The sequence below is a fragment of the Acomys minous genome, assembly GCF_964271855.1.
Source record: "Acomys minous genome assembly, chromosome: 4".
NCBI lineage: Eukaryota > Metazoa > Chordata > Mammalia > Rodentia > Muridae > Acomys > Acomys minous.
In genome coordinates this window covers 23,508,934-23,533,775 of record NC_140486.1, presented here as the reverse complement: position 1 = coordinate 23,533,775, position 24,842 = coordinate 23,508,934, and the positions used below count along the sequence as shown (strand labels likewise).

General features: G+C 43.7%; 1 protein-coding gene across 2 annotated transcripts in view; it reads right to left on the bottom strand.

The window, feature by feature from the left end:
- The window catches only part of ATP8B1 (ATPase phospholipid transporting 8B1), a 126,016-nt gene that overhangs the window by 19,271 nt on the left and 81,903 nt on the right, over nt 1-24,842 (bottom strand). For both annotated transcript variants that reach the window (XM_084778004.1, XM_084778005.1), the window contains exons 7-20: nt 23,654-23,726; nt 23,453-23,523; nt 21,895-21,977; nt 21,627-21,785; nt 21,288-21,376; nt 20,198-20,388; nt 16,385-16,593; nt 14,345-14,388; nt 13,165-13,321; nt 8,312-8,500; nt 6,200-6,312; nt 4,087-4,251; nt 2,979-3,090; nt 1,789-1,864 (exon numbers count right to left, since the gene is read on the bottom strand). In XM_084778004.1, coding sequence (XP_084634130.1) covers nt 1,789-1,864; nt 2,979-3,090; nt 4,087-4,251; nt 6,200-6,312; nt 8,312-8,500; nt 13,165-13,321; nt 14,345-14,388; nt 16,385-16,593; nt 20,198-20,388; nt 21,288-21,376; nt 21,627-21,785; nt 21,895-21,977; nt 23,453-23,523; nt 23,654-23,726 — 1,731 coding nt within the window. The remainder of the gene's footprint in view (nt 1-1,788; nt 1,865-2,978; nt 3,091-4,086; nt 4,252-6,199; nt 6,313-8,311; nt 8,501-13,164; nt 13,322-14,344; nt 14,389-16,384; nt 16,594-20,197; nt 20,389-21,287; nt 21,377-21,626; nt 21,786-21,894; nt 21,978-23,452; nt 23,524-23,653; nt 23,727-24,842) is intronic.

The following is a 24,842-nucleotide window of genomic DNA, read 5'->3' as shown; positions in this document are numbered from 1 at the left end:
AGACATCAATCTCAGTTAGAACCGCTGTTCTAGGGCCGGTGAGATGACTTAGTGAGCGAAGATGCCTGCTGTACAAGCCTGGGTTTGTTCCCCCAGAGCCTGCACAAAATAAAATGTAAAGGTGGAAAGGAGAGAACTGACTCCACTAAGTTGTCCTCTGCCATCCACCTATATGCCATGGCATGTGCACCCATGTGTCATCATCATCAATAAAATAAAAACTTCAGAAACACTGCCCAGAGGATTAGGTACAAACTTCTTTCCACATCAATTTCATTCTCATTTTCAAGTTCAAAACGAGTGAGTACCATGACAAGCCATCAAGACTGCAGCAGAGCAATACACGACGTTGCCTACTCAAACTATTTGATGGGAACCATCATTTCAAAGAACCATCTAGAAAGACGGCTCGTCTCACTATAAATGGGAAGTTGGCTGATCATAAAATATGAAACTGCTGTTTAGTTCGGCTTAGACCCAATCTGACACTTTCAAAAAGGAGATGGAAAAAGTATTAAGCACCCCATGTATAAAAAGTAAATAAAGCCATATGGTATTTAACCAAATTGCTTGCAATAAAAAAAAAACCACTTAAGTAAACATGCTTATTGGCATTAAAAAAAAACTTGCAAGTTCAAAGAAGCATGGTTTGCGTGCTTCTGTTTGTAAGGCTGCTTTGTCTACCTTAGCAAACTGCCTAACACTCTGAAATGACTTACAGAGTTGACTGGGTTAGGACACACAGCAGATGGGAATTAACAGCTTAATTTCACTTTGTACCATTAGACAAGACTGATGAAAAAGCTCGAGGAATAAATGGAACAATTAAGCTGTCAGTAAACGCATTGCAAATGCTTATAGCCTATAACAAGATTGTGCCTTTATATTATACCTTTCCAGGTCTGCTGCAACTGACTAGGGCTAAGGAATATTCCAGCACAAGCCAAGGCATGCTCTCTTAGAGACTACAAATAAATCACACACACACACACACACACACACACACACACACACACACACACACACACTATAACTCACTGAAACTTACTCTGCGACTTTGTTATGTTATGTCTGTTATGTTATGTTTGTTATGTTATGTTATTGTCTGTTATGCCTGTTTCAAAAGATGAAGTTCCCTATAAAGGGCTGGGGAGATGGGTTATATGGGCATGAGGATCCAAGCTTGGATGCCCAACCCCCATGCAGAAAGCTGGGTGTGGCTGCGTACACCCGCACTTCCAGTTCTGGTTCACCTTTTCCCAGTAGACAAATAAAGGAGGTTCCTAAGGAATAGAGAAAATGGTTCCTTAAAGGCCCTGGGTCCCTGCTGAGCCTCTCACTGTAACACGGGATGCCTGTTTCATTTGAACAGGAAAAAGAGACACAGGACAGGGTCTAGCTTCAGTTTCTTTGGGTTTTCTGCCTTCTGCATTTAGTCTTGGCGTTGGTAAACAAACAACAACAACAACAAAAACCCTAGTATGGGGCTGGTGAGATGGCTCAGTGGTTAAGAACACTGGCTGCTCTTCCAAAGGTCCTGAGTTCAATTACCAGCAATCATATGGTGGATCTGTAATGTGACCTGGTGCCCTCTTTTGGCATGTAGGTATACATGCAGACAGAGCACTTCTACATTTAAAATATACATAAGTTTAAAAAAGTTTTATTAAATACCCTAGTATTATATCCTATCACCCCACAGGCCTTATGTCCTCTCAAAGAAGATATTTAATTTACACCTACCCACAGCAGGTACTTAATTTATGACCTTCCACAGTGGGTACTTACTTTATGTCCTCCCCATAGCAGATAGTAGTGTCTTCTGTCAGAAGTTCACAGGCAAAGCCTATGTTTTCTGCAGTTTCTACAACAGATTAAAATGAAGTCAAGTGTTATTTCTACTTATCTAAATCATGTTGAGTGTCCCTTATCTGAAAGGCTTGGGACCAGGAGTGTTTGAGATTTGGACTTTGGAGTGTGTGCAAGTCTAAACATGTAATCCGTGTATTCCAGACAAACCTTACATGTACAGCCTAAGGGCAATTTTATACAAATTACTTTTACAACTTTATACAAATCACATGCACTTTGACCATGACCTGTATATTATGAGGCCAGGGCTCAAAGAGTTTCAGGTTTCAAGCATTTGAGGGTAATTCCTGATAACATTTCGACTCATGATCATAGCTACGTTGAACCAAAGATACTGTTTTTATGTAGCCATGCATAAAAAACACATAAAAAAAGAAAACATTTTCTCTGTAATAAAATAAGTCAGAGTCTAATTTGAAACACTTTTAATAAATGAAATGTACTGTGCCATTAAGCCCAGAAGATGGTTATATATAATAAGGCAGTGTTCAGTAAAATATTAAATACTATATCCTGCGGCTTGATATTAAGGGTTGGGGCGAGGATGGCTGTTTAAGGCCTCCTTTTCTTCTTTCCATTAGCATCCATTAGGTATTTGTAAAAAGCTAGGGCTGTGCTTCTCTTGGGAGAGGGTTGGAGCAAGAGACCGCAATCTTCAGAGAAAGACTTGGAGGATAAGGCATCAACTCTGAACAATGACCCGTTCAGCTCTAAGTTTAAATGCTAAACAATTTCCTGGCATATAAAATGTTTGTTAAATAATTTTCAAGACATGAGACAGGGCAGGAAAACCAAAACTGTTGTAGCGGTGGAAAGATGGGGGTGGGGGGGGGGGAAGGCCAGCAGGCGTGGCCTTTCCAGAAGAGGAGCTCACCCTCTGGTTAGAGAGATGAGACAAAACCAGGCTTAAGTCCTAGGAAGCAACCTCTGCTGCTGAAGGAAGCATGTGGTCAGGGTGGGCTGGACCAGGGAGGGGGGGTTTAAGGTGAGGGCATGCCTCCATTCTCACAGGGTAGGGTGTCTACAAAGGTCATCTCAGGGAAAGGAAATAACTCTAAAAACCGTGACTGAGCAGATGCCATTCCCCACCCCCAATGATGAATTACCCTTTTTGTCTCCTGTAAGCACCCAGATCTTAATGTCAGCTTTTGCAAGTTTTGAAATGGTTTCTGGAACTCCATCCTGTAGCTTGTCTTCAATAGCAGTAGCTCCCAAGAGCTGGAATAGATATTTTTCTTTTAAATGAGCATATAGAAAGTGTCTTCAAGTGCAGTTTGCCAGCTTCTAAGAAGAGGAGCTAATCATACAAGCTGATGGTGCGCTGATGGCAATGGCTGGTACTGTCATCAAGAGCTGGGACATTGCATACTTGCCTCAAACCAAAGTATCCAAAAATGTGCTTCTTAAAGGATTTAATTCACCAAGGCAGAAAGGGCAAGTCTAGACACAGACTGTATGGGCCCTTACCCTGAAAGTCTAGCACTAAAGAGGCAGAAGTAGGAGGCTCATTGCATTTTGAGGCTGTACAAACACAGGCCTGCTAAGCTAAAGGCGGCATCTTTTCGTTGCTTATCTCCCATTAATATAAATTCAAGAAAACTGGGGCTGGAGAGATGGCTCAGCGGTTAAGAGCAATGGCTGCTCTTCCAGAGGTCTGAGTTCAATTCCCAGCAACCACATGGTGGCTCACAACCATCTCTAATGGAATTTGATACCCTCTTCTGTCTTGCAGGTAGGTATACATGTAAATAGAGCATTCATAGACATATATAAATAAATCTTTAAAAATTCAAGAAAACCATGTATACTTGAAACATTTTGTTTTGTTATAAACTTCCATAATTTAAATTGCTTTAGTACGTCTCTTAATAAAACTACTAACTACTAGTTTGTTGCCATTTAACTATCAAATGAAATTTCTTTGAACTGCTATGAGTTCAAGGCTACTCCGAACCACATGTGAGTGCTAGGCCAGCCAGGGCAGTGTAGCAGGAAGCCTGCCTCAAAAAAAAAAAAAAGTTTTCTCTTTTGGTTTCTGTTCTGTGATATCAATTTTTTTCTGTTTGCTGAACAAGAAAAATCAAGTGATGTAGCTGTTTGTATCAACTGTACACATCAGAGAACTATCTCTAAACCACAATATCGATGACACAATAAAATAAAAATGTAAATGTGTTCAGAATGCAAGGAGAAGGTTATTAGGGTTGAACTCACAATCAAGTCTTTTTCAATCTCCTCATACACTTTATCCAAAGCTTCGTCCCTGTTGGTTGAGGCCACACTGGCAGCGGTAAACTTCTTGTTCCATTCTGCAAATTCTTTTTCTTCAATTTCCTTGTAGCACAGGCACAGGGTCCGGAGAGTTTCACTTGCAAAGATCTGTTTTATTTAAAAGACAAAACCCACCCATGCAAAGAATAGTTATTTTTAAAAAAAAAAATCATTTAAAAAACTACATTTACTCTTTGTGTGTGTGGTGTGTGGTGTGTGTGTGTGTGTGTGTGTGTGTGTGTGTGTGTGTGCGCGCGCGCACGCGCGCACGCACGTATGAGTACACACATGCATACATACATGCCATGGCACCCATGTGTAGGTCCCATCCAGCTCGGAGCCAAGGGCCTTTTCCTGCTGAACCATCTCATAGGGCCCAAATAAACCATTCTTGATCTATTTTTATGTAGATTAATTGTGAAACCTTACTTTGAAGTATTGTATTAAGAGAATTTAAAAAGAGTCCATGAGCTATGAAGGATTGTATAGTGAAACTAAACGGCATTCTAGTCAATTTTTTTCTTCTAAGCATCTCAGGGGTCCTATATATTATATTCCTAGAACCCAAATTAGATGAAGCAAACAAACAGCTGCCATTCTTTTAAATCAAGTCCTAGGAATAAACAAAACCCTTTGCTCTTACTGACTAATAAAATAACAAAGAGTGTGGTGTACACAGAGACGTGGCCCATTCAGAAGTGCTTCCCTCAAACTGTGTCTCAAGTCTGATCAACTACGAATTCTCAGCCTAACACTGATAACAAAACCAATTCTAAAACTGGCAAGCTGCTGTCAAACTAAATCAGGCATTAAAGAGAAGGGTATCTGGAAAAACGTCCCATGCTGAACACGTTCACACAGCTTCTGTCTGAACCAGTAAGGTCCACGTCCCATCTGCTGTAGCTGAGACGACAGAACAGCCCCAACCACTGGCTGACTTCCCAAGATTCTTTGGGAGGGTCCTCATTGAGTTGATCCTACTCACTGACACTGTTCTCATTCTCATGAGAACGCATTCGTTGTCAATGTGTGTCAGGGCGCAATCTGAAAGGGTGACCCCCACTCGGTAAATAACAGGGTTATTAGGCTTCTCTCTGAAGGACTTTGGGGACAGAAATAACCATTTCCTAAGAACCTACTTACTACAGGAAACGAGGCAGCGGGCTTTCTCTTGCAACTCTGTCACAGCAGCACTTTCCCCCTCACTTTTCCCATGGAGACTGGTGATCCACATAGCACAGTAAGTATGCAACCCAAAGACACAAGATTGATAAGAAGGCAGGAAAGGGACTCAGTTCTAAGGGATCTCCTGAGGATCTCACCACCATCATCAGACAAACCTAAAGGAGACTTGGTGGAAAGTTCCCAAAGCACAAGTTTCAGACACAGTCTAGCAGCTCAGGAGGAAATAAGCATGTAGCTCCCTAAGACAATGCTTTGTAGCTATGGACTACATAGGTTACAGCAGAGGTGTCAGAACTCAGTGACCCAAGACTCTGCTATACAGAAATGCTTTCTTCCCTTCGCTCTGTACCTAGAATTCAGTAAAACTCTTGGTGACCACAGAGATATCAAGTCTACAGCTCAGGGCAGCTGCTCCTTGCTTAAAGTCCCCGGAAGAGCTACGACCCCCTCGCATCAGCCCTGCAGACTCGGAGGCTAAGAAAGGCCGTCACCATCAATTTCTGGGACATTGGCAGCAAGAGCAAAGCTACTGCCCGTTATGTTCCTACTTTGGTGTTTCCAGCCCATGACACGAAAGCGAGGTGAGAGTTAACTAACCATGAGCATAATTCTCACGAGGTTGGAAAGACAGGCCCAGAAAGTAAGAGTGGAATTTCTAGCAGAAAGAGTAAAAGCCAGGTGCCAGGGGTGGGTGGGTGGGTGGGTGGGTGGTGGGGGTGTTGTGTGCCTTTAATCCCAGACAGAGGCAGGCAGATCTCTGAGTTTGAGGCCAGCCTGGTCTACAGAGCGAGCTCTAGGACAGCTGGATCCATAGAGAAACCCTGTCTCAACAAACAAACAAACAAACAAACAGAGCAAAAGCGAGCCTTACATCCAGGGCATCCTGAGTTTCTTGCCTCATAGGATTCATCCGATGGAGTCGTTCATAAATTACGGTGTCAGCACCTTTACAGTACAGCCTGATACTACCTTCTGGGGTTCTTACTGGGAGCAAGGGAAGGAAAAGCAACAATAAAGTTATGTTTTGTTTCTTAATACAAACAAACAAACAAAACAAACAAACAAGCCACATTTGTCATGTGAATTGAACTGCTGCCCTCAACAAAGCTGGCAGGCTACTAATGCAGCAGTGAAATAGATTTTAACTTCATTCATTCCAGGCCAGTTCGGTTTTCTAGATCCTTCAATGAGCATTTATAGGCTCCATACCAGGTGCAATGTCTTGTGAGAGCTGATGGCCTCCATAGAGTTTTCTTTGTCCACACTAGCCAATAGGAATCTTTCTTTCCTGTCTTTGAGCTCATACCAGTTACTGCCTTTTAGCAGGGCTCCTGTTACCACTTTCATACACTGTTCAGTCTGTACAACAACATAATCACAGAATACGGCCCATTACTACCTAGATTTTAAGTTCTCTGAAGTAGGTGCCAGGCATGATCCATGACAGTTAGACCCCTAGAAAGTATTGGATAAACTATATCATTAAGAATTCAGTATCGGCCAGGCGTGGTGGCACATGCCTTTAATCCCAGCACTTGGGAGGCAGAGGCAGGCAGATCGCTGTGAGTTCGAGGCCAGCCTGGTTTACAAAGTGAGTCCAGGACAGCCTAGGATACATAGAGAAACCCTGTCTTGAAAAACAAAACAAAAACAAAAACAAAAACAAACAAACAAAAAAAAAAGAATTCAGTATCACAGTGGGAACATTCACAGACACGTCTTTCCCCCCTTTTAAATTATCCTTTTTCTTTTTTTTAAGAAGTATTTTTTATTCATTCATTTATTTAATCACTTTACAACCTGATCCCAGACTCCTTCTTCCTCTCCCTCTAGTCTCACCCTCACTCTCCCCTCCCCCCACCCCCTTGTCCTTCTCAGAGAAGGGGAGGCCCCCAAGGGGTACCAACCCCCCCCCCAGCATCTCAAGTTTCAGCAGGGCTAAGTGAATCCTCTCCCACGGAATCCACACAAGGCAGCCTAGGTAGGGCCCAACAACGTGTGACCAGGGTATAAGCATTAAGGGACAGGGAAAAAAAAAGTTCCAAAAAGGGATGTTCTATAGCAAACTTGGCCTTTGTGTTTTGAAAAATGCCAATATATGAAAGATCCAAGAAAGAGCGAGGAACAGTTTTTAAGTCAGAATCATGATTATTAATTCACTGTTTGGTATCTGAGACCAAAACTCAAGCGAATGGAAGGAAGAAGGCGGAGACAAAGACCAGAACACCGGAAAGAGTTCCTGGTAAGATCTGAAAATGTCTGTAGGTCAGCACCCTAGAGTGCAGGGCATAATGCTGTGTCAGCGCAAGTTTCTGATGCTGACCCCTCACATACATCTACGGTTCCTGTTGGTAAGGAATACCTCTGACGTATATATGGGAAAGAAAAGAGTACTGGACCTGTAATTTACTTTCAAGTAGTTCAGAAGATAGTTACCCTTTTCTATAATCAAACTGACAAACTGTAGACAAAGTTAAAAACTGGTAGATATGAAAGAATACACAAAAGTACTACCCAGCAGCCTTGTGGGTTGGGAATTACTTCAAATAACTTAGAAAAAGAAATCCAAATATAGAATCCGAATATCTCCATCTGGTGGTTCGTTGGGAGCCTAGACTGGAAGCAGGGGTTCATGGACACAGCTTTCCTGCTAAGGCCTCCCTTTCCCTGGTCTTAAGCAGAGAAGTGCTGAGAGGTGACTCAAAGTAAAGGAAAATAGGTCTGCGACAGTGGTGTTGGGTGTGCTGCTCCGGCCACGACAGACGCAGCAGCTTGAGGCCTTACGGCTAGAGAACAGAGCAGCATTTGTAGGATTTAGGAAGGTCACAGTGTCCTCATGAGTGGTGGCAAATGAAGGGCAGAGAAAACCCAGTTTCAGTACATGGACACCTTTGAGAAGTCGTGTGTCCGTTCACACTCTCTTTTACTTGAGCAAAAAGCACATAGAGTTGAAGAATTCATAGAGCCTGAGGTAGAGACCCACCGATGATAGACATCCGCTTCCGGTCGCTGTTGAAGTCCAAAATGGCAAGCACATTGTAGGTCCTTTCTGTGCCCAGCTCACTGACAGTGATGGTGTTCTGTGTCCTGGCGAGGAAGGCAAAGCCAAAGTTCCTGGCAGCGTTTACCAGGGCGCCTTCATCAGGAGAGGCCGCCTGGTAGTTGATCTGACCTGAGGAGGGAAGCAAGAGAAATGTCAGAAGATCTGTGGGACTCAGCTTGGCAGTCATGCCTGGGCTCCATGTGCACCCGGGGGTCCTCACACTACTGGGCCCAGCACACAGCAGAGAGAACATGTCAGGGGCTCTGAAGGGTTTATGTCTCCTTCAGAACTGAAAGTGGTGATAGAAATTGCAAATAAAAGTGCTTAAAAGAGCGAGTGTGAGTGTGTGTGTGTGTGTGCGCGCGCATGTGTGCGTGTTTGTCAAAATTCCACCATTTCACAAACTAGAAGAGACAGCTAACATTTCACTGTCCCCTCAGGCCTCTTCAGTATGCCTCTAATTCAAACATACTATCCACACAGGTGAATATTTCCAATCTGATTTTTTTTTAATGTCATATTTTGAGCCTGCTGGCATACCTTTAAAGATTATTCACAAATATTATTTTAGTGAACATAAACATGTTATTCTCTTTTCTCATGAGTGTTTTGTTTATTTCCAAAATTTCTGGCTCTTAAAAATGAAATTGTAAAGCCGGGCTGTGGCGGCGCACGTCTTTAATCCCAGCACTCAGGAGGCAGAGGCAGGCAGATCTCTGTGAGTTCAGAGCCAGCCTGGTCTACAGGGTAACTCCAGGACAGCCAAGGATACACAGAGAAACCCTGTCTCCAAACACTGAAAACCAAATAAATAAATAAATAAATAAATAAATAAATAAATAAATTGTAATAATCGCTGAGTATGTACGTAAGTAATGTGTGTGTGTGTGTGTAAGTGGTGCGTGTGTGTATGTGTGCAAGCCCATATACATGTATATATTTTATAAACCTTGGTGTTCAATATAAGGACCCACTTACTTAGCTGTACAGTGATGTATATGTGTTTGTCGTATGTTATACTTTTAAAAAGATGAAAAAATATATCTTGAATAGAGTTTCTGTTTCCTGTCCCTAATTAATGTGCCTCAAAATAGAAGGAAAAGCACTTCCACAGCCAGATAGAGTTTTACAGAAAAAGGCATTTAGTTCTCCAACCGGAATGCAGGGCACAGGTGCAGTGGCAGAGTGTTTCCCTTTAGTCTACCTAGTAGGGTAGGATGTTCCAGGGCAGGCAGCTGTGGATGGAACCCCTTCTTATTGGCTCAGAGAATCCATTCCAATCAAGTCAGCATTTTTGTTCTGTTTTTGTTTCTTTTACTCTTGGAATGTGTGTGTGTGTGTGTGTGTGTGTGTGTGTGCATGTGTGTATGCATGTGCATGTGCCTGTGTGCATGTGTGTGTATGCATGTGTGTGTGTGTGTCTGTGTGTATGCATGTGTGTGTTTGTGTGTATGTGCCTGTGTGTGTGCCTGTGCGTGTGCCTGTGTGCATGTGTGTGTGTGTCTATGTGTGTGTGCCTGTGTGTGTGCATGTGTGTGTGTGTGTGTGTATGGGGGGTGGTCAAGCTGGTCTTCAGCTCATGCCGTCCTCTGTCCTCAGCCCCCGGAATGGCTGGAACTGTCCCTGCTTCTGCCAGGACTAATGACTTTCCAATTAGTAATTAGAGGTGGCGTTATAGACTGTTTTTCTAGAAGTCACGGCGTGCTTGCCTACATCCAGACACTCTTCAGAGACACAAATGCCACCGCTGCGTGTTTACCCAGCACTGTGCAAGCCACACTGAGAACAAAGCATCGTCCTTCAACATTTTCACTTAGCTGGGGCATAAATATCTTCCATAATATTGACAGGGAAAGGAAACAAAATAATGAAAGGTGGTAAGAGTCTCCACGGTTGGGCAATCCTAACTGCAGCCAAACCTCGATGTTTTGGTTATTAATGGAAAAGTGCCCCAGTTGTGGAATCACAGACGTGGAAGAACACCTGAGACCCCATCAGTTTTATATCCGCAGGAGAACTCCTCTGAACACTCCTCTGAAGAAAACTTACTTTGATTGTACTCCTAGAGGCAACCCCAAAGCTTTTCTTTCTTTCTTTCTTTTTAGATTATTTATTTATGTACACAGTGTTTTGCCTACATGTACACCTATATGCCAGAAGAGGGCACCAGATCTCATTATAGATGGTTGTGAACCACCATGTGGCTGCTGGGAATTGAACTCAGAACTTTGGAAGAGCTTTTCTTAACAGACCCATTTTTGGTTTAGGATGCTGTCACAATAAAAACAAACATGTCGGGGTGGAGAGATTGCTCCAGCCACTACTTGCTCTTACAGAACTGAGTTCAGATCCTGACACCCACATCAGGTGGCTCACAACTATCTGTCACACAAGCTCTAGGGGATCTAGTGCCCTCTTCTGGTCTCTGTGGGTACTACATTTATATTCTCTTTATCCTCTTACCTCTTCCAATCAACTCTCTCTCTCTCTCTCTCTCTCTCTCTCTCTCTCTCTCTCTCTCTCTCTCTCTCTCTCTCTCTCTCTCTCTCTCTCTCTCTCTCTCTCTCTCTCACACACACACACACACATGGCTATATTCCTACCTTCCACTAGCTTCATGAAAGAGACACACAAGGTCACCAAAAAAGACAGCCCTATGGAGAAGGGCTACACTGAGCTGACCCCTGCTGGCTGACCTAGGGAAGGTCCCTGTTGCTTTCTACATCTGAATCTGTTTATCACAAATATTTGCAGGCAGAGTCTTCCCAAAGAGCTCTCCCGTGGACCAAACCCATTTTCCTCTCTAACAGCCTGTATCCCAAAATACAGCCTGTCTTGGTTCTCAGTGACTTTTATTTGTCATTTGCTGGGCAAAGATTGCTTGGTACGTACAGCCCTGTGCCTCAGCCAAAGGTAGGGACAGGTAGCCATAGCATTATGGCGGAAGGAACCTTGAATATCCACCCTTTGTAGAGCACCTCTGAGGAAAATGGTGGCTGGCTGGGGACTAAACCGGGACCAGTTCATGTCTGGCTCCACCCATCAGTGCAGAGAGGAAAGAAAACAGACTATACAATTAAGGCACGTTTGTCTGAGGGCTCAGTTAACTCCCAGATCATCACCACACATTCAAGGAAGAATTCTACTGAATGAACCAAAACCTAAGAGAACAAGGGTGCTTAAAATGATCCTATTTTATTCTTGTTAGAAAAGTCAGATTGGCTTGGCTAGCCAGACACTGAGCCCAGCTTTGGCAATTTTTTTCCCTTCTGTTATTCCTGACTCTGCCACAAATAGCCCCTCCCCCAGGCCCTTCCCATCTGAACTATGCTATTTTGCTTTACTAAACTTTGTTTCATCCTTGGAGAAGAGTAGGCTTTTCTTTTTCCTTTTCTTTCTTTCTTTCTTTCTTTCTTTTTTTTTTTTTTAAACTTGCTGAGAGATGGTTTTACAAATGTGCCTTCCCAGGAGTGTTTCGTATCACTACATATGAAAAGTAAGTTTTGGGACTTCATTAGGAGGCTCTGTAGGGACTGAAATAAAGAACGGAGTGAAGTGGGTGAGTGAAGAGCCACACCAAAAGCTTTCCTTTTACTTCTTCCACAATGCATTTGGCTATCTAGAGAATTAGAGAAATTATGTCCACGTATAATACAATAACTAGTTTTCACTGACATTGGACAGGTTTCCTCTGATAAAGCGTGCACAAACTGCATTAAGAATTCTGCAAAAAACCCAAAACCAAACAAAAAAAAAAACCCAACAACAACAACAACAACCCCTAAAATCCTTCCTGGGCACTCACAAATCCTCTTTTAATTTTGTTCTATCAAATGGGTAAAGAGACACAGGCTTTAGCTGATTTAATTCAAGTTTCAAATATTTTAATCTGGAGAACAAAAGCAGATGTCAGAAAGTTGTAAAAAAATAATGCTTAAGTTTAAAGTCCATTCACATTGCCAATGAACATTTATACAACGAAAAACTTGTCATTTTATTCAGTAGTCAACCATTTTAAAAGTGTATAGCCAGGCATGGTGGCACATGCCTTTAATCCCAGCACTCAGGAGGCAGAGGCAGGCAGATCTCCATGAGTTCAAGGCTCTATACAGTGAGTCCAGAACAGCCAAGGCTACACAGAGAAACCGTGTCTCAAAAAAAAAAAAGTGTGGGTATATGGATGTGTGTGTGTGTGTGTTGTGTATGGCTCCCCCACACATATGGAGGTCAGAGAACAACTTGTGAGAGTTCTCTCCTGTGTGTGTGTGTCTGTGTGTGTGTGTGTGGTTGTGTGTGTGTTGTGTATGGCTCCCATACACATATGGAGGCCAGAGAACAACTTGTGAGCATTCTCTTCTGCTATGTGGGTCCTGGCAATGATGCTCAGGTTGTCAGGCTTGGCAACAGGCCTTCACCTGCTGAGCCATCTTACCAGGCCACCAGCCATATCTTTTAACAGAATTTCATTTACAAAGTGATTCCCCTTCAGAAAGATAATTAAATCAGCCATCAACTTTGAAAAGTAAGTTTTTCTGGAGCTTCAGGAAACATTTGTCTAGCACGCAAGCACTTTTCAAGTCTAGTCCCCCCACCCCAAACGAAATGAAATAAAACAATTTAAAAAATAAATAATAAGCCGTCACATGCTTTGTTCCTTTATACACATGTAGTGTCGGGGCTCACAAGTGGGCCATTGCTTGAGTGTGTGTGATAGACGTGGCATTTGTTACACTTCAGATGCATAAGATGAGTCACCTGCCAACTCCAAAACTGGCCTGCAGAGAAGCACTCACCGTCAATTCTGTCCACCATGACTGTGTGGCAAATGGAAAGCAAGAAGAAGAACTGCCGCACCTCTGGCTCTTTTCCTGACTGGATTTGCTCAATCAGATAATGGTCGTAGAACGCAAGCTTTCCATCAGCAAATGTGTTCCAGCTGAAGTCCACGAGCTGAAGGAAACGGAGAAAGAGAGAAAGTGCAACTAGTGACAAACATATGTATTAGGGGCAGCAAGATGACTCACGGAGCAAAAGTGCTCGCTGCTGAGGCTGGCAACCTGAGCTTAACTGATAGCTGGGATCCACACTGTAGGAGGAGAGAAGCAATTTCTTTAAATTGTTCTCTAAACCCCACACATGTATCGTGGCAGCACACAAGTGCACATGTACATATGTACACACAATTAAATGTTTTAAAAATCGGTATCAATAACTGATATTCCCTTTTCTCTGTAGACACGCTTTTAATTATGTTAAAGTCACCTTGTGATTTTAGCACATTCGTTTTTATTTTTGTTTTCTGTTTTGTTTTGTCAACATGTATGTATGTGGAACATATGCATGCCTGGTGCCCATAGAGGCCAGAAGTGGATGAGAAGGTGTCTGATCTTTTAGAACTGCGGTTATCCACGCCTGCTGTGCAGGTGCTGGAACTGAACCCGGCTTCTCTGAAAGAGCAGCAACTGCTTTCACCTGCTAAACCGTCTCCATAGGATCCTACTTTCTTGTCCAAAGCCTTAGGAAGATTGTGCTTAAAACAGAAGGCACACTATAGTGAGCTGAACTGTGTCTCCTTCACAAGTATGTCAGCATCTCAAACTTTGGTGCCTGTGAATGTGACCTCATTTGATCTGCATGTCTAATTAAGCTAAGATGAGGTCACATGGATCAGGATGAAAAGGCAGATGTCCTTAAGAGAGACACACATGAACAGAGCCAAACATGTGAGAAGAAAGAACACTGCGTGACAAGAGAAGTAGTCTGGTGCCAGCATCATTTGCAATGACCAGAGGCTAGGGAGAAGACATGAAGGAGGCTCCTCTAGAACTCTGGAGGGACCAACATCTGGATGCCAGTCTCCGGAAGTGTGGGAAGATACGTCTCTGCTGCTTTGTGCCCCAATCTGAGGCAGTTCATCCCAGCATCCCGAGGAAGTATACACAATCAAACAGCTGCTTTGCCTGGACCACTCACCTCTATTTTGCTGTGGCTGTGTTGAGAAGCATCTCGGTGGTCTCCTAAGAAACAGAGAGGACAAAACAAGTTGAGTCTGTGTGTGCAGAGCCCCTCCTACCTGGATCTGCAAACACATTGTAGTGTCTGATGTCACCCTTGGTTTTGGATGGTTCTAGAGTAAAGAACTGTGGGGGGCAAAATGAAAAATAGAAGAATATTAGACCCAGGCATGGATGGCTCATGCGTACCAGCCACACACTTGGTGGCCTTAAAGGAGACTCAACATGAGTCAAGGGTAGCTTGAGCTACAGCGTGAAATACTCTCTCAAAAAACTAATTAAAGGCATAAGTAATTCTAAGAAGAAAGAATGTGGTGGAAACCATTATGTGGCCTGCAAAGGCTGAAATATTTGCTATCTGTCTCTTCACAGGACAAGGTGACCAAATATTGAGCACAGTTCTTTCAACTATGTGTGTCTGTCCCACTATACTCCTGTGAGACCAGAATGGCATTCTTTGATATGCTTTAGTCGGCTGTTACCACTGTGACAAATTCTTCAACCCCATAGTGCCCTGTCTTCCTTAGTTATGAGGAAATGCACTATATATTTTTTTCTAAAGGGGAAAATATATACATGTATATTTCTTGAAAAATAAAAATAAAAAAGTCAATAAGGCAATATTAACTTTAATACTGCTCATGTGTGTGAGGAACGCTTCAAAAAAGTTGGATGGAAGTCAACTATTGCAACCACTTCTTTTTTTTTCCTTTATTAATTTATTCTTGTTACATCTCAATGGTTATCCCATCCCTTGTATCTTCCCATTCTTCCCTCCCTCCCATTTTCCCCTTATTCCCCTACCCTATGACTGTTCCTGAGGGGGATTACCTTCCCCCTATATGCTCATAGGGTATCAAGTCTCTTCTTGGTAGCCTGCTATCCTTCCTCTGAGTGCCACCAGGTCTCCTTCTTACTGAGCAGCTTGGTGACACTCAGTGTAGTCACCTTGTGCGGCTGTCACCACTATCTACCTTAGATTGTCCTTATCTTGATAACTGAACTCTCTAGCCTTGCACAGACTTCCTATTGCCCTACTCAAACCTTGGCAACCAGCACACATCTGTGTCCCTGTGACTTTGACTAATCTAGGTACAGTCATACAGCACTTTTGTGAGCTTATATTGCTTAGCACAGTGTCGTGAGGGCTCACTCATGTTGTAGTACATTTTGTTCATGTCTTTATTCATTGATAGACACTCGGGTTGTTCCTACCCTTTGCCAAACATGAATAATGAATGCTGCTATGAACATGGGTAAACATGTGTCTCCTTGGGTCTTTGTTTTCAAATATTTTTTAAAAATATTTTTTACATATACATTTATATTATTACACATATATAAAATAAACTACATACAGCAAGAAGAACCATGAAACATTCAGGAATTATATTAATGCTATATTAATAATGTTTGCTTTCAAATCTTTTGAACACGATTTATTCCTGGGTGCAGAATTGCTAGACCATGTGGCAATTCAGCTTTTAATATTTTGAGGGGGTGTTTATTTCTAACTGTTGATCTCTCTCTCTCTCTCTCTCTCTCTCTCTCTCTCTTTCTCTCTCTCTCTCTCTATATATATATGTATGTATATATATATGTGTGTATATATATATGTATATATATATGTATATATTTCTCTTCCTTTCTCTCTCCCTCCATCCATATGTGTGTATGTGTGTATGTATGTGTGTCTGTCTGTTCCCAGCAGTTATTATTATTATTATTATTATTATTATTATTATTATTATTATTATTATTATTATTTTGGCAACTGGACTCCACACAGGGAGGGAGAGCATCAACCATAGGAAGGCAGGCTCTGCTCCAGACAGCACTCAGGGAATGCTGTTTCTGCCCCTATACAACAACCAACCACCCCTGTTGTTTCTGATCCAAAACCAAGCCTAGTAAGTGAAAGGATGTCTCTGGAGTCTGCAGAAAGCTTCCAGTGCCCTTATGGAAAGGATATGTCTGACTCTTCATAACCGCCACTCACCATAGATTTGCCCATTAATGCAGCACTTTTTGAAGGTCATGATATTCTGCGTGAGTGTCCCTGTCTTATCGGAGAAGATGTAATGAATTTGCCCGAGCTGCTCGTTCAGTGTGGTGGTCCTCGCCTTTGCAGGAGTGTCCTTCTCAGCGTAGTACATCTGCAGGTCCCAGTTGATGAAATGACTCTGTCCCAAACGGATCACTTCCACACTGTGGGGACAGAGGAAGGCTTCAATGGTGAGCAGGAACGGGATTGTCAAGGAATGGATTCTGCCCTCCCTGAGCACATGGGAGTGAGCTGCTTATCTCCTGCTTTGGTCTGAAAGTTAGTGCCCACTCCTGTGATGGTCAATTGTTCTTTAAGAAAAGATTTGTAGCCAGGCAGTGGTAGTGCACACCTTTAATCGCAGCACTCAGGAAGGCATAGGCAGGCGTATCTCTGTGAGTTTCAGGCCAGCCTGGTCTACAAAGCAAGTCCAGGACAGCTAAGATAACACAGAGAAATGGTCTTGAAAAAAACAATTTATTTTTAATTCTGTGTGTGAGCCTTTGTATGGGCCTGTGCATGTGAGAACAGGGTCTCTTGAGGTGTATCTTCCTGGGGCTGGAGTTATAGGAGACTTCAGGTGCTGGGAATCACACCCGGTTCCTCTGCAAGACCATATGTGCTCTTAACTGCTAAGCGGTCTCTCCAGCCCCATGATGGCTAACCATGAGCGACCATTTGACAGGATTTTATAATTCCCTAGGAGGCGCACCTCTTGTTGTGTCCATGACAGTGTTTCTAAGAGCAGTTTACCTGAGCTGGGAAGGCCCCATGTGGTGTCCTGGGGTTCCCCGACTGAACGAAAAGAAGAAAGTGAGCTGGGAAAAAGTATACCTGTCTCCTGACTATGGCAACAATGTGATCAGCTGCCTCACACCCCTGCCACCACGCTTTCTCCAGCATGACAGACTGTACCCTCAATCCATGAACCCAAATAAACATTTCCTTCTTGAAGCTTCTTTGAACAGATAGACTGTTAAACCAACCGGAAACTGACTCATATCACCCTCCCCCAGCCCGTATAGTGAAACCTAATCTCCAGTGCAACAGTACTGAGGCGGAGCGTCTCCGTGATGGTTGGGGCCGAAGGGCAAAGAGCTCACAAATGACAAGGGAGCTTGTTTGCTCTTTGGCCATGAGATAATGTAAGAAGGGGGCATCTGTGACACAAGTATGGATCCTCACTGCTTACTGAGAATGCTGCCCCTGATCGTTGACTTTCCAGCCTCCCGAACTATGAAAAGTAAAGTTCTGTTGTTTTGAAGTCACCTAGCTTAAAAGCCACACTGGGGTCCCCTGCCCCTCACACCTAGGGACAATTGCGATGGCCAAGTTCACCTGTGCAAAGTGAATTAGCGTCCACCAGGTGAAATACCATCATAGCTCAAATGAATGGAGTCTTTTTAGCAACTAGCACCTAGCCGGGTGGTGATGGTGCACACCTTTAATCCCATCACTTGGGAGGCAGAGGCAGGTGGATCTCCCTGAGTTCGAAGCCAGCCTGGTCTACAGAGTGAGTTCCAGGACAGCCAAGGCTAACATAGAGAAACCCTGCCTTGAAAAACCAAAAACACAAACTAACAAACAAGCAACTAGCACCTTAGTTGTTTACCACACTGTGGGAAAAGTATATGCACTTCTAAACTCCTAGACATGGAATGTCCAAAAGGAGATATCCTAAGAGGATCATATTAATCTTAAAACTCAGCTCAAGGCTGTTTATATATCCAGCAACTGCTAAGTGGGCAGCGCGTGGCTGCGCAAGAAGATCTCCCTTCCAAATGGCAGTATTGTTTAGTGTAGAACACCGCAAACAAGGCAGAAGCAGACAAACAAAAACAGCCCAGCAAAACATAAACTCACAGGGCCTGCACATCCTCTGAAGACAATGAAAGCAGAGAACAGGAGATAGAGACCAATAGAGAGGGGAAGTGACCATTTAGATGGGGAGGGAGTAGAGGGTTGTGTGTGTGGGGGGAAACAGAGGCCATGGGATAAGGTAACACCTGAGCCAAGGCCTGAAGGACATGAAAGAGTATGGACAGTCAGGTGTGGTAGGATGTGCCTGTAGTCCAAGCTCTTGGGTGACAAAGGCAAAAGGCTTGCTATAAGGTCAAGGCCAGCCTGCTCTGAACATGAGTTCCAGGCTAGGAGTATAAAGAAGGACCCCATCAAAATCAAAACACACAACAAACAAACAAACAGGGTAAAGTGAGCTTGAGCAGCCAAGCTTGATTTCTCAGCTTCTACATAGAAAGTGGGACGCAGCAATGTCAGCACGCACCCCAGCACTAGGTGGGGGTGGGAGGTTCCGGAGGATATCCAGTGCTTTCCTGACAGTCAGTCTAGCCATGCTGGTGAGAGCTTCAGGTTCAGTGAGAGATCTTGTCTTAAAAAGGACTGTGAAGAGCCATGCATGGTATGCACGGCACGCTTACTCACGCATGTGCGTGTGAAGGCCAGGGGTCAACATCAGGGGTCTTCCTCTGTGCCTCTCCATCTGATATTCTGAGATAGTGTCCCTCACTGAATCTGGAGCTCAACATTTTGGCAAGGCTTGCTGCCCAGTGAGCCCCAAGTATCTGCCTGTCTGCCTGCACCCTCCCACCATCCCTCTCTCTGAAGCATTGGGGTTACAGGCACACACAGGCGCGTCCAGCTTTTAAGTGGGTGCTGGGGACCCAAACACATCTTCTTGCGTGCGCAATAAGCACTTTGTCCACTGAGCCATCTCATCAGCACCGCCATCTTGGTTTCTTTTAAAGTGGCTACTGAACAGACGGCAGCCCCGGCAATTTACTTCCCACTCAAAGAATACTGGTAACATGTTAAAAAAATCAGATGAAATGTAAAGTAAGTACAAGCTTCTAGTGACACTTGAGTGTGAGAGCCAGGTTCACTGGGGAGATGACTGACTGGGTACTCTATGTATTACAAGGCACAGTGTCCTCTCTAAAGGACCCAAACCCAACTGGTCAATAATTGTGGACTTTGATATGAGAAGGAAGCAGCAGGAGACAAAGAGGGATTATAAACCAGAGAACTGTGACCTTGATTTTTGTTGGGGTCGGGATTGGCACTGGGCAGAGAAATAGCGTTTAGAGAGGCCGAAGGAAGGCAGGGGACACCTCTCCTGCCAGGAGGTAGTGGCAGGAAACAGGGGACTGACAGGAAAGCAATGCTGGAGCAATGGTAATAAAGAAGATTCTATTAAAAGCACAGAGAGGCTCTGGGAAAGGAAGAATCTTCACATAGTATTCTGAATCTACACCTTCTCCCAGACTCTGTTTGGACCCTGTGTGTTAGAATCCACTAAGAAGGACTCGCCAAGCAAATGATTGTCACCTTTGACCGTGGGATGTCACTGGCCTTATCTGCACTGAGGGCAAGATAGAAAGTGCCTGGCACAGAGCAGACACTCAAAGTTCATGTCCTTCCCCCACCTCACCCTCAATTCCAAAGTGGAACTTAATTTCTTCTTCCTTTTGACCTTTGAAACAACTATTGCTAAACATGAAGGCACTCCATTGGGGAAAGACACTGCTTTCTTTCTTTCTTTCTTTCTTTTTTTTTTTTCTGAGACAGGGTTTCTCTGTGTAGCCTTGACTGTCCTGGACTCATTTTGTAGACCAGGCTGTCCTTAAACTCACAGAGATCCACCTGCCTCTGTCTCTCAAGTGCTGGCAGTAAAGGCGTGTGCCACCACCACCCAGCTAGGACACTACATTTTTGCCTAAAAGCAAGAGGCCAAGGGGAGGCCAGGCTTACCTGACGTAGAGAGAGATGGGCACCATGGTGTTGAGCACAATGATGTAGCCCCAGAAATTCAGGAAGCCCCGGTAGGAGGGCGTGGCATTTTCTCCATCATAGAGGTACCAGGAATTATTGCCAACTTGTGCTTCCCAGTAGGCGTGGCCAATGGCAAGGCCGGCAGAAACCAGGATGAGTACAATAAAGATCTAGAAGACATGGATTGCGAGGCAGGGTTTCCAACACCAGACATTTCACAGATCCTAATAGCATTAATGCTTTACATACATATGACCTTTTAATGGGTTGCAACAATATTACATTTAGAAGAAAGCAGGATGGTAAGGGTGCTTTGAAAGTCTACAAGGTTATGGCATTGTTTTTCATTTATGAGGTTTTCTTCCCAGAATAATATTTCAAAAGAGGAGCTGATGTCTTATATTCAGCCCTTAATGTAATTTATACGGCAGGGGAGCTCTCTGCTATTACCACTTTGAACAATAACATATTGTTTGTGAAGATGCTTTATCTTAGCATGAGGCAACTTCAAAGAATACCAAAGTGAGAGGTTTACAGAAAATACTCTATAAAAGTCTTGTTTGTTTTTCTTTTTTTGCACCCCTTAAGCTCCCCATATAATTGAGGATGACTATAGTCTCTCTGATTTGCCTGCCTCCACCTTCTGGGTGCTGGGAATAAAGGCATGTGCCACTGCACTCTGCTTAGGAGGTAGAGGGGGTTCACTCATGCTAGACAAATTCTCTGCCAATTGAGCTAGATTACTAGTCCTGTTTTGTTTTCTGACAGGTTTTTCTTTGTAACCCAGGTCAGCTCTCAATTTTGTCTTAGTTGCCAAGTGCTGTGAATACAGGAATGGGCCACCATATCCAGATTTTTTTTTTCTTTTTTTTGAAAGGCATGGAAATGTCTGCCGTATTTGGGTAATTATTCATACAGATTCGATGTTATAGGAGTGTGTGACATCATAAATGCATGGTTTGACCACTCCCGTGTAAAGATGTGAGATCACCTTGCATTAGGAAAACATGCATCAAAATTAGAGCAAATGACAGCAGTGTAGGCTCCCATCTAGCAGGAGGATAAATACCGTGTACACCATGTAGTTCATCAAGTAATCAATTTTAGTTCTTTTAAACCTGGTTTTCCCGCTATTCTTCATTATCTTAGTGTCAGCACCTAAAAAAAATGGAAAATTCAATTAATAATCATGTTGATATAATTACCCTTTCTGTGATTTTGATGGGAAAAGGACAGAAACGCATTTCCCACCACTAACTCTCTACAAGGTCTGGCTGTCTAGTCCCAGCTGGCTCTGGCATATCAGCCCCTACTGCCTCAGCCTCCTGGGCGCTGGGATAACAGCCTGGACCATTATGCTCCGCTCTTTCTTTTAATCGTAAGAACTCGAAGCACATTCAGGAAGTACCTGCAAAAATGACCAAGCCGTGGCAGATGTCGGTGTTCCTAATCACGCAGCCACGTAACAGGATTTTATCAGCGTCCAAAGGAAAGCTTCGGTTCCTCCAAAACAGCGTGCCGGTGAACTTGTCTAACCGATTGTTCGGTTCTTCACACTCGATGAAACCTTTTTTCAAAATGCATGACTTACATAGTTAGTCAAATGCAGAAGGGCTGGGCTTAACCAATAGAGACCAAATAACTAGAGTTAAAGAAAAGAAAAGTTCTGTACAAACCATCAAACGTGGCCAAGTTATCTTCTGTTTGGAGATAATGGTCTGTGATTTCCAGGGCCATTTTGAACTTCAAATTGGTTTCTCTACAGAGAAAGGGATGGGAAAGAATTAAAGAAGCATAATTTGCAGCTCAAAAGAACAAAAAGAAAATTCCACACAGTAACATTCTGCCTCTCTGGGAGTGAGTGACACTTAATTGTTAGCTTGTTCTATTTTCAAAGGAATTATGAGCTTAGATGGGCCAATATGATGCTCCGGCAAGATTATAAAGCTAAGATGTGCCGTGTCCTTTTGCTGTGTGCCACTGTGCAAGTTTAGACAAAGTGCAGCCTTCTCTTCAAGTGTGCTCCTGGCCCCTAGCCTGGTCTGCAGCACACTGCCATGCTACAATGGTATGGAAGACAGACTCAGTGAGGATACCCTGCGTGGCACCTTCTGTCCATATACTCTCTAGAGATATCAACTGGACGTGTTTCCAAAAGGCAACTCTATCCAGAAAAGGAAGTGGTAGGAATATTTAGGCTGTTCCAATCACAGCACAGAGGTGTGAACGCTCCAAGGGGGTGGGCGGCCACATCACTCAGGAGGGCCAGGTTGCCTTCTCAGGAGCAGTCACAGAGGAGTTTCGGCTCAGCTGGAGGCTGCCTGGTGATCCCAGCTCCACCATTATGAAGGGACTTCTTCCCATCTCTGGAGCGTTTCAGAATTTCTCAGCACCGGGAATAAGAGTCGTGTCACTGCTAAGACTGGATGATCAGTTAGTTCATCTACAGGGCAGGGAAGGCCAGCTTTCCAGTCCTGGGAGGCTAGCTCTCCATAAAGCTGTGGGTCCATATCTGGGGTATGAGGAACAAGGGCCACAGGGAGCAGAGCCATGACTGTCCCTTCCTGTGTGATCTTCGCCAGGCTACTCCACGCCCCTGGGCCTCAGCTTCTTTATGTGATAATAATTATATACTTGTAAAAAAGATTAAATGAAGCCAGGTGTGGTGGCCCTTTATTCCCAGCACTCCGGAGGCAGAGGCAGGTGGATCACTGTGAGTTTGAGGCCAGCCTGGTCTACAAAAGCAAGTCCGGGAGGGTCTGGGCTAACACAGAGAGACCCTGTCTCAAAAAACCAAAAACCAAAAACCAAACCAAACCAAAACAGCAACAACAACAAAAATTAAATGAGCTAATACTTAGAAATGTTTACATGCGATTAAGTCCTCAATAAATCTACTGAAAATTGCTGGGAAAAAAACACAGTACTTTATTCTAAAAATAGTAAGAGAATTCAAAATTGTCTCTTGGCAAAGAACCTAGACTCATTTCTGAAGATATAATAGTATCTGTGGTCATGCTGTGAGCCTGGTCACTGCTCCGCAGTTTGCAAGGGGCTCCGGTATGTGGTCTTGAAGGGAGGTGGGGAATTTGGTAGGACAGCTCTATTTTATAGAAAAAGAAGAGTCAGTCTGCTTTGGACACGGTCAGACCAAGGCCTCCTACCCAGACCGGGCAACACGGCGTGCTCCCGTCCAGGCTAGCTTTGGAACAGCTGCACTCGATTTGCACTCACCCGTCGAGCTCCGCCGTTTCTACATAGCAGAGGCTGTTAGGCTCTGAGCTGGACAACAGCAGGATGTCAGCCTGTGGAAACCAAGAGACGCCTGTCACACAGGGTCCCCAGGGTGGAAGGAACATGGGGGCAGGATGAGGGTGGGGGTGAGGTGGTGGGGTATGCATGAGAGGAGGAGAGACGCAGGAGCTGTCCACTTACTGGAATAAAATCATTCTTTTTCAGGCGGATGACATCTCCAACCTGGATATCTTTCCACTTGATGATTTTGAACCTAAGAGTCAAAAATAACAATTTGGGTTTTTAAGTTTCAGGCCAAGAAATTATCATTCTTCCTGGGTGTCAAATGTTCTGAAAAATTGTGCAAATCGCAGCAAAGTGTTTGCTCCCTTACAATGAGGCCACAAGAGTGATCTTTTCCTATTGGGAGGCACTGGAGTACTCAGCTGTGTTCTTTCCACAAGGGGGCGCTTTGCTATGTGGCGGGGGGGGGGGGGGGGACAGTGGCTTGTGCCCCTCCCTGTTTTGTTTGTTTATTTGTTTGTTTATTCTGCCACTTATCACTTGCTTAGTGCTGGTGTACGGAGGCCAGGAACACGGGACTCCCCTAGAGGCCACCAAGAAACCTCACAGGCCTTAAAGTGGGGTTCCTCTCATTCTTTAAATTCCAAAAAATAACTCCCCTTCTAATGTGTCACCATTTAAAATGGCTTCAAACTGGAGTGCTCCACCCTAAAGGGTTTCACACTTACAAATGGTGCATGCAAATTCACAACTCCGTAAACCTGGAGCTGCTGTTCTCTCTGAGGTCACATAGCTGAGTGTATGGATTTTGGAAATTTTGGCAACAGTAATAGATTCATGAACACAAAATGACTCAAAATCCAGTGCTTAAGGAACCCAGGGTGTTTTGAGAGTGTTCATCCTTGTTACGTCAGAACACTTCACTGCAACTGTGGTTCTGCCAGTGATCGCTGCTGGGAATGCCTCAGCCCAGGCTCAACACTATCACCTCTTATGGACCGTGGCGTTTTCACTGTACACGCAAGTGTTTTCTGTTCTTATAGATATAACTGTTCAACTGCGGAGAACAAAGACTTTAATATTTCCTGTCATATTCCTCAGAAAACTAGTACATCTTTGTATTATGTTATTTTAGAGTGCTTGGTCTTTAAAAAAAAAATGCCAGAAGGAAACTGTTGAGAATAAAATACGACATAGATGATGAAAATGTCATAATGAAGCTCTTTTACTTTGTATGATAGGCCAGAAATTAACTTTAAAAAATTGCTGGTTTTGAGTTGCTTACGTGAGTTTTGAAAAGCAAAACAAAACAAAGCATTAAATAAACTCTGGCTTGGGATTGGGACATAATTTGCAACAATTTCCG